The sequence below is a fragment of the Rhizophagus irregularis genome, chromosome 24 (assembly GCF_026210795.1).
Source record: "Rhizophagus irregularis chromosome 24, complete sequence".
Lineage (NCBI taxonomy): Eukaryota > Fungi > Glomeromycota > Glomeromycetes > Glomerales > Glomeraceae > Rhizophagus > Rhizophagus irregularis.
Genome location: NC_089452.1, coordinates 3,604,511 through 3,614,909, shown reverse-complemented (window position 1 = coordinate 3,614,909; position 10,399 = coordinate 3,604,511). Strand labels below are relative to the sequence as shown.

The following is a 10,399-nucleotide window of genomic DNA, read 5'->3' as shown; positions in this document are numbered from 1 at the left end:
ATGAAAAATAATAATATCGAATCAGCCTCCCGCTTATATTATTACTTCTACTGTAGCGTTACCTCGCCTAAACTTTTCCTTAAAAATTTCTACGATTAGTTTCTCCAAAATTTTACTATGTTTTATTATAAGTTTTCTGCAAGCATTTTTCGCAGCTTCCAGCATTTATAATAAGTTTTGTCAGGTTTCGCTTTTCTTCGGAATTTCGCCAACTTTTTAATAAGATTTTTATATGGGCTTTCAGCAAAATTTCACTATTTCAGCATTTCGCCAACTTGCCAAACCCTCTAGTTTCTCCAGAACCTTACTCACTCGTTATCTTTAGGCCTTACATCATATTCAACTGTAGTATTTTTAAGAACAATCGAGAGATGCGTTTCCATGTAATTCTACGGCAAAATCCAAACAATCATTTAATACATATCCATCAGGAATTTAGTATGCGTTAAAACAGCACTTATATCTGCAATTGTTACATTTTATTTTCGTAAGATGTAGGTATTATTATTAATAACATGTATTTCTTAAAAACTGAATGGTATTATTAAATAATTGTGCTGCGCTTTTGCTTACGTAAATATCTCAATGGCCACCGAAAGAGGCATTCGAAGATGGCGGGCATGTAACAAACTGAATGGTATTTGCGGATATACTTTGAAATTTTACATATACTATGTAAAATAAAGTTAGCTTTTAAGTAGTAATTTTACTAGTAATAATGTTGTACTTAATTATTATTTACATGACGTATACGTAATAAGTAAACTTTTCGATTATTAATAAAATTAATAAAATTAATACTTTAATTATTATCATAATATCATAATAAGCTTCTTCGTCAGTTTCTTTACTTTAAAAGCGTTGCAAAAGATTTTTCGCTGAGTATTGGCTTAAAGGTATACATTACTGAAGCGGTAATTTTCTTATTATTAGTCGTTGTTTGGGGCGTTTAGGCCGAAGGCTTGGTATTTATTACCATTTTTACTCAGTTTTTTTCTTAAGGGGTTTTCTCGAGGCTATGACTTTCCTTTTCTTTGTTAGTTTTATTTTTTCATTTTCCTGAATTTCAGCTGCTTTAGTTTTTGGGCTTTGAACTTTAATCGTAGCGTATTTAGAATGTCTGATTCATCCGAACTTGGCGTTAGATACTAACTTTTTTGGATTCACGTAGATCAGTCTTTTGGCATAATGGCCGATGGGATTGGCGAATTTTAATTTTTAATTTTTACTAATCAAAGCTGATCATGTAGCAATTGCCGGAACGGATTCATTAGACACATTAAAGCGTAACAGTTAGATCCGATATATCTACCAGATACGATAAGCAAGCATTATGTAATGCGACCTATGGTTTTCATTCCGTAATGCTAACTCTTTTAACTGCACCATAAGAAATTAAGACAAGTATGGTGCAAGGCTGCACATTTTAACAAAGGGTCGCGATATCCTTTGCAACGAATCCCATGCGGATCATGTAGAGGTTTGATTTTTACGATTACTTTTTTGTTTTAATGTATTTCACTCGGTAAAAAAATGGTATATCCTACACATATCCTACACATATCTATATATCGCAACTAAAATGTAAAATCATACACAAATAATACACATACATACACATATCGGGCACTTATATATATAGTATACCTATCAGGTACCTGATATATACGTATGATATATATTAAGACGATGCCTGCATATGATACGTGCGTATATTTCATATATGATTTTCTACATTTCAGCACTCAATACGCTAGTAGAATATGCAGGATAAATCATTTTTTTACCAGCGTTTATAATGGTAATACAGTTCATATCAGGGTAATTTCAATCTAAAGTCTCATCTGCATACGGGTGATGGCCCTTATTTATTTTATGTAAATCGTGTTGCGATTATTATAATTATACCTTAAATAAAGATGATCGATCCTTTCAGTATAAAGAAGTAAAAAAAAATTATTGTCATAATACCAAGCTAATAACATTTAAATATCATTAAGATATTATGATTGATATTTCAATAATCATTAGTTATTTTTTATACATTCAACGACATCAATACGGGAACATATTGGTTTTACGCCGATTTTTAAATGATAACATGCCGATACAGCTTACGTGATAATGTAATAATACTCGCGATGATATGTGCCGATATCAAAACGACTAGTCATCTAGTTATCGTATCAATAATCATTTTACTATCATTCATCTGATCGTCACTATGGCGATACTAAAATAATGCTATTTCGAAAGATCAATAAAATTCACGATATCGTTTTGATATCATTTACTATATCATCACAGTATTATTACGTTATCATTAAGAGTTGTAACTATATCAATATATTATTATTTTAGAAAATCATTATAAAATTATTACGATCTTATAATGATATCATTGAGATATTATTTTAAATTTGAATATTTGTAGTAGTACGTGGGGAACGATATTCATTGATATTCAGTAATTACAAAATTTGGATTCATCTCGATAAATTATTGTAGAAATGGGCAATTTATTGTAAGGGCCAGGAGGTGAAAAAAAATAGAAAATATTGATCTCGGTAATGCAAAAAATTTTACCAATTTTATCAAATATTACATTAGATTATATTTGGCTTCCAGTTTCTAGTCGTAGCGTGGAACGTAGTTTTTCTACGTATAATAACCTTTTAAATAGTGATCGCCAAAACTTTTCAAATCATTAAAGAATTAACTATATTGTATTTTAATGGAGATGATTGTTCAAATAATTAAATAATATACTTTAATAATTAATAGTAATAGTTTATTTTTAATAATAGCAGTTTTTTTTCATGAAATTTATCTTGAAATAATTAATAAAATACATTGCTTTTTGGGGACAAAAAAGAATTGCACAGAATGACCAAAAAGGTTATCACATTATGTAACATAATTAGTCTTAATCACATACAGAATTCACTCTTAATCACCGCGTAGAAAATCATCGTCCCCGATCTACATAATCAAACATTATGTAAAAGAATTTTTTTTCCCATAAAAAATATCATTTTTTTTTTAGTAGAGTTTTAATTTATTTGTTATTATTTTTATATACAGTATTATGAAATATTACGAAACGAATTTTTATTTTTAATTTTAGGTTTTTATTTTTTTAGTTTTAATTAAAAATTTTTTTAAAAAGTATAAATAAGACACAAATTTATTAGGAGGGTGGGGTGCTACTCTATAATTGAATTGATTAGGATTAGAATTAAAATTAGAAGTAGGAGTAGGAGTAGGAGTAGGAATATTAAATAGATAACTATTAAATATTAAATATTAAAATAAAGTACAACCATTTTTTTTCCAAATTCGTCTAATAAAATCTAACCAAAAAAGAGTATACCTGGCAAGTGTTTTGATGATCTTCCAATGCTACATCACAGGGATTATACCTTTTTTATTTTTTTTATTTTTATTTTTTTATTTAACAGTAATAGTTAGCGAATACAAATTTTATAAACATATCAAAAGTAATGAAAAAGTAAAATAAAAAATGAACTAAACTATCAGAAGAATCTACTTCGACGGTGATTATACCTTTTTTATTAAAATACTAGATGATATAACGATACACAAACCATATATAATAGGAAAAAAATAGTAGCTGTTTTCTATACTACGATTATCTGAGAGCATTAAATGGCCTAGGATCCTCCCTCTTCGATAGCATCATACATTTGCCTATCTAGCATAGTTATATATCAGATTATCATTTCTTACCGATCAGAATCATGTGACTTTGAGATCAATTATATAATCTTGGAACGCTTATTAATCATATCTTTCGCGACAATCCATTTTTTATTTTTATCTTTCTCCGTCTTCGAACAACTTAAAACTTTTAATCTAGCTAAGTAATTATATTCCTTCTCCTTGTAAGCAATAGTTCTGTTAAGCAAGAAGGAAGCGCCTGCGACAGAGGGAAGCTGTCGGAAGCAAGCAATTGCAAGTCATCATCAAGCGATGGCCGGCTGATTTCATTGCACAGAGTTTATGGGTTTTGTTTAACACAAAAGGCGCCTGTGGCAGAGAGAAACTGTCAGAAGCCAGAATTGGCAAGTCATCATCAAGCGATGGCCGGCCTTATGTGAAGAACAACCCACTTTATTCAACGCATCATATACTTTGCTTAATATGACACTCACAATTTCTTTCCATATCTTTTCCTCTCAGGTAATGAAATCATCCTCGTGCAAGGTAACTCGGCAGGAAGCCAACATCAATTGGATGCTAGCTTGCTCCAATCCAACTCCGATCGCATTTTTTCGATATATATTTCCAGCACATCGAGTTAAAGCAACTGATAAATATCGGAGTACCCTTAACCTGGCCTTGAATACTACTGATAATCAGGAACTTCGGAATAAACTAAAAACAATGAAAGAAACGGTTGATGTATGTAATTGAAGTGTTTTTGTTAAACTAGAAAGTACTGATCGCTTTTTTGATAGGATGCAAGGATTTTACGTGATTGGGAAACATGGATGCAGGAGAAAACAGCGGTATGTTCAGCTGTTGATATAGTTGGATTTAGTACTGACAAAAATATCTATATAGATTTTAGTTCGTCGTGGTGTACGTAATACCAATCTTAATCTTCATGAGGAGATAAACACGTTGTCATTAAGTAAGGTAAATTAGTCATATTTCTCAAAAAACAAATTAAAAGGCTTTCAACGAGTATGCTTAAAAAGGCTGGGTAATTTTATTACAGGATGAGCCATCGGTAAAAAACACGAAAGATCAGGAGGAAGAAGATCAGGAGGAAGAAGATCAGGAGGAAGAAGATCAGGAGGAAGAAGATCAGGATGAAGAAGATCAGGATGAAGAAGATCAGGATGAAGTAGATCAGGATGAAGAAGATCAGGATGAAGAAGATCAGGAGGAAGAAGATCGGGAAGAAGAAGATCGGAAAGAAGAGGGGTCCGCAGATGAGATCGATAAATCCTTTATGGACAAGGGAAATAATGATATTGATAATATTAACTTCGTGGAACGTATAGAAGAATCCAAGCCAATGTCATCAACCTGTCAACGTCCGTGGGTCCTCCGTAGTGGCACAAACGTAGGAGATAAATTGTCAAGTTGCGTCAAGACGATTCCTGAGGCCCAAAAATGTTTGAAGTAGGTTTTATTGATAGATAATATAGACGTTAGTGATGATTTTTTTAATTATGAATTTTTTTCACCTATAGCCTCGCATATTGGAATATACTTGACTTGACCGAGGACACCCAAATAAAATCTCTTTTCTCGACGAATGACTGGGAAGAAATGGTTGAAAGTTTCAATAATGAAGTTAAATTGGTTGAATCGGATTTTCTTGATGTAGTAGAGTATTTTTTCGATGAAGTTGGACAAGTAAGTTAAAAGAAAATATTTGTCTTATTTCAACACTTTAAAAAATGTTGCTGACTCAAACAATTTAGATTACAAAAAAAGATGATAAGGATATCATCAACGCGATCGATAGATTAACCCCAGAAATTATTGAAACGAATCGAAAAATAAAGCTTAGCGATGAAGAAAAAAATGTTATTTCAATTTTAAGACGGGCTGTTGTCACATAGTGAGTGAAGCAAAATATAATTATCAAAAACTTTATTTTGTTTTCTTACGGTCAATTCTTGCACATATAGTGCGGAAAATCTAGAAAGAGTTGATCTTCCCATTTCCGAGGCTGACTTTGACAACGCATTTCCCAACATGCTTGCAAAAAGATTCTTAAATAGGGAAGAACTAAAGATGGATGTGTAAGTATAGATAAAGAATATGACCAGTCTGGTTTCATGTAATCACATTCCATCTTATATAATTTTATAGTGGGGAAATTGCATGCTGGGCGTCAGCTTGTCGCCGAAATGAAGGTCGTTCCGTCGTTCTCAGAGCTCGCATTGGACAAAAGTGCGATTTTCGAGGAACTTTAAAAAAGAGTATCAACAGGCTTGAGGCTCTCATAGGTCTCAGAAGTGGTGGACTCCCGGAGCCTCATCGAAAAAAAATTTACGAAGACAAAGTTGATCTAAGCGTGGCAATGCGGGATGTCTTATATACATTCTTTAGAGAGAATTCTAATGCGCCTAGCTCTGAAATTCATTCCACATTTGTCTTTGGAATACACTCATGGGGTAATTATGCAGAAGAAACAATTGTAGTAATGAAATTGCATCAATTAAAGATTTTTTTTTGTTTCTTGCAAGGATGGGTTCATAATATATATGGGATGGACTGTAAAGCGACGAACATACTACGGCTTGGTAGTATTTCTCATTCAAAGATGCCCAACACCCTAAAAATGCTCCCAGTACTCGAAAGTTTCTATGTACTTTTCACGGATTTGCAGGTATTATATGCTTATCATTACTACAGTTGATAATATTTAAAATCTTACTATTATATTCATCTATTTTCAGGATACGTTGAGTACTATTTGTGAACACACAAATAGTGTTTCGCTTGCACATTCACTTATACACAGAAATCGAAAAAGGAAGAATCCGGAAAAAGCTGGTGAGAAAGGAGGATCGTTTGGAAACCCTTCACAAACCCCAAATAAGAAGAGTAGAAAATTGAATTATGTAGATTCTTCCTTAAATTAAAGTCAACATAATTTAATTAAGTACATTCCGAGATTGTAATTATTTTTTCGCGTCATAATTTGTAATAAACTAAAATTTTAAAGGCATTTTATCACATTATATATCTCAGAAAATATTTCGCCGTATATAACTGCATCCATTGGAAATATAAAGCTTTTTGCTTGTCAAAAGTATATAACAATATTTTTTACATTAATTATAGAGCATTTAAAGCTTTGTGATTACTCAATTAGACCCATTTCTCGAAGATGCTCTAGAATAACTACATATGGGTCTTCGTAATACCAAACATACCTTAATGCAATCTGGTTCTTTTTGCATAATTCTTTCTTGAGTTAATCTTGCTCTTGCTGTTTGATAAAATTATTGGGATCACCATTATGAAAGAATTCTATATACTTTTCATGCTGTTCTCCTTGTACTTCAATTGCAAATCCATATTCATAATAGGTAGGGAATATCAAGTTCTAATCCTTTAGAGTGCTCAGGAATTTTCAAGAAATCTGGTCTGCAATTTTCAGATGGTGGACCAAGATACTTTGCTACAATTTCTTGACATAATTGTTCATGTTTATATCTATAACAAAATGGACACCAGGTACCACTTTTCACATTACAGAAAGATGCTTGCCATATATGGCCTTTTTTGCATCACCATAATAGTGACAATTGATTATTTTTATTCTTGGTTGAAAGGCATTGCCCATGCCTACAGAGGGTGTTCAATGTTTTACAGACATTTAAAGATATTTGGGTATCTAGTGATTGAAATTTCATAATTTTACATTCATTTGATTTGTCTCATTGAGAGGATTTGAATGATAGTAATATCATTTTTACATAATCAATATTCAGTATACAATTATGCTTTAAACATTTAAATATTTCTGTACAAATATTTTTTAATCCAATGATTGGATTTTTATGATCTTTAGCTTATTGAATGCAACAATTTGAATGAGCTATTGTACATCTCTGTACAATTACTAGATACTGAGATATTCAGTAAAATGTAAAGTTTTGCATTATTGTAAAATAAAAATGCTGATTTTTGACGTTTTTTCAAATACTTGGCAAGCAGTGATTATAAAGAGATGCACAAAACTAAAAATTCTCTCCTATTCTGCTCACTTGACAATTTTTATGAAAAAAAAAAAATTTCAAGTTTTTTATTACTTTTTCTTTTATTTTTACTTTATTTTAGTATTTTAGAATACTTTTTGCTATGACTAAAAAAGATAATAAGAAAAACAACAAATCTGAAAATAAAACTACTACTAAACATCCTGCCTTAAGCTCTCCTGTTGGCAACATTTCTGGTCAAGGTCCTTTTTTAAAGATGGAAAATGGTCTTTCAGTCTTTTTCAGTCTTTGAAAATTTTTCAAAAAAGTAGCAAGACTACACACTCAATTTTTTGTAATATAGCAGAATTGGCTAAAAACCAAAAAGTGGCAAAATTTGGCCTTTATCTTGCTTTTTCTAAGACCAGCAGAGATCAAATTAGCTTAAAGACTGCAGTCTAAAGACTTTTGTCATAAAAACCTATAAAAGTCTATTTGATTCTAAATTGACTGATTGAATTAAACCCAAATTTTGCCACATTTTGGTCTTTAATTAATTCTGTAACATAATAAAAATTTGGATGTGTAGTCTTATTACTTTTCAAAAAACTTTTAAAAACTGTCATGGACTGTAGCCTAAAAAGACCATTTACCATCTTTATCCTTTTGATGCCCTTCTTCGAATATTATACCTTTGCCATCGGTCGAAATAATTCAAATTGGCTAGAAATTGGATGTCCGATTTTAGGCTAAATTTGGTGATAAAAATGGCCAATTTATTAATTTAGGCAAAGTTCCAATTGGCAGGCTGATCAACGCTGATTAGAATATCCAAATTATATCTGAATTGCTTAGTATTTTTAATCCGAATTGTTTAAAAAAATATATTCATAAATTTACTGAATTGCAGTGAATTTATTCACTAGTCGAAATAGTTCAAATCAGATAGAAATCGATTATCTAATTTTAATCTGATTTATAACTCAATTTTGACCGATTTTTTTAAAAAAGCAATATTCCGTTTGAGTTCCGAGTGGTTGCCACTCAGTTATAATTCAGAATAAGAAATCAGATATAAATCGGATATAAATTAACAAATACTACTAAATTTGACACTATTAATTAGATATAAATCAACTAAATTTATTATATAAATCAGATATAAATCAGATATAATTCAATTACAATTCAATTTATAAATTCAGATATACTATAAAATATATTATGATACGCAAAACTAAAAAAATAGAGTAAAATAAATTCATATATGCTATAAAATATAATATAATATAATACGCAAAACTAAAAAAAGAGTAAAATTAATTCAGATATATAATAAAACATACTATAATACGCAAAACTAAAAAAAAGAGTAAATTAGTAATAAAATAGAATTCTGAAATCCCAACCATTAATCTTCTTACATAAAACTTTCTGATTTATCCGCTTTATCTTTCAAAATTGCATCTAAATCTTCATCATCAATATTTAAATCGTCTGTATATTCTATGTCATATACCATATCCGGTTGATCAACATATGACCAATCAGAAGCATCATTTCTTATCAATATTATACACTACCCTCCAAAAAGTATCTGGTCAAGCTCAACTTGATTTTCTCAAGATTGAATATATAAAGTATTATTTTTTTTTAAAAAAAAAATAATTCCCCTGGTTCTAACGATTAAAATGAATGTATTTTTATTGTGTTACGATACTTGTACCAGATTTGGCAATAAAAAAATAATAACACCTCAATTTTTGCCAACGCTGAACTTTGCTTTTTTTTTGTTACTACGCCATTCAGCTACTTTTAAAATGGGAAAAACTAGTGAATTGAGTAAGTGTGGGCAAATTATTGGCCTTTGGAAAGGACATGAAACTATCAGGATTAAAATTCTTGTATTGAACAATTGTGTCTGTAATGGTACTTTTTGGAAATTTTAGGACATGACTGGATTAACAGCTAAAAGAAGAGTGGGAAAGAATTCCATCCGAAACTTACATTAATTTAATTGAGAGCATACTACGCTGAATTGAAGCATGCATTAAAAACAATGGATGGCCAACTAAATATTAATTATTATTAATAAAATATGATTTTTATTGGTTGACCGGATACTTTTGGAAGGGTAATGTATATTCCATTAATTTTGCATACGTTGTAACCATGAATATCAGACGGGATTATGTAGAATCTTAATGAAAAAGGACTGCAGATAATAAAAGAAGGAAATGATCAAAGGAATTATAAGAAGAGAGTATTTCCAGTCGGGCAATGGACGAAACAAAATAGTTTCTGGAAAGAGAAATTAAAAAAAAATAAACCCATTGAATTGTATTTGAAGCAAAATTTTAAGTCGTTAAAAAGTCGCAGTAATTAATCAATAAACGATCGACAAAGATGATGAAATGGAATAATCTGGGAAAATCTGGGAAAACCAACAAAGGCGCAAAAAATTAACCAATAAAATTAAGAATTTAAAATATTGAAGGATTAGAAAAATATTTTGACAATAATGTCAGAAAAATCATATACCTATAGTAGGGAAGTATAAGATTTTGAATTTAATAATTAATTGGAAATTACCAAATAAGGAAATTTTAGGCAACACAAAGTAACACAAAAGGAGCGCAGTAGATCACATGATAAGCCGCAGCTACAGCACAGCCACAAAAGATGGATTATTTCTTTATGATATAATA

At 30.5% G+C, this 10,399-nt stretch overlaps 1 protein-coding gene across 2 annotated transcripts; it reads left to right on the top strand.

The window, feature by feature from the left end:
* Positions 1-3,816: 3,816 nt before the first annotated feature.
* Positions 3,817-6,727, top strand: OCT59_016477 (uncharacterized protein). Of its 2 annotated transcripts, XM_025323057.2 has the most exons (11): positions 3,817-3,884; positions 4,204-4,425; positions 4,482-4,532; positions 4,588-4,662; positions 4,745-5,154; positions 5,226-5,391; positions 5,460-5,599; positions 5,670-5,783; positions 5,854-6,158; positions 6,231-6,373; positions 6,444-6,727. In XM_025323057.2, the coding sequence occupies exons 2-11, from the start codon at positions 4,207-4,209 to the stop codon at positions 6,627-6,629; spliced, it is 1,809 nt and encodes a 602-aa protein (XP_025164628.1). In that variant the 5' UTR covers positions 3,817-3,884; positions 4,204-4,206; the 3' UTR covers positions 6,630-6,727. The 2 variants fall into 2 exon arrangements, with proteins under 2 accessions (XP_025164628.1, XP_066003485.1); XM_066132511.1 differs by having other exon boundaries at positions 3,817-4,425.
* Positions 6,728-10,399: the final 3,672 nt, after the last annotated feature.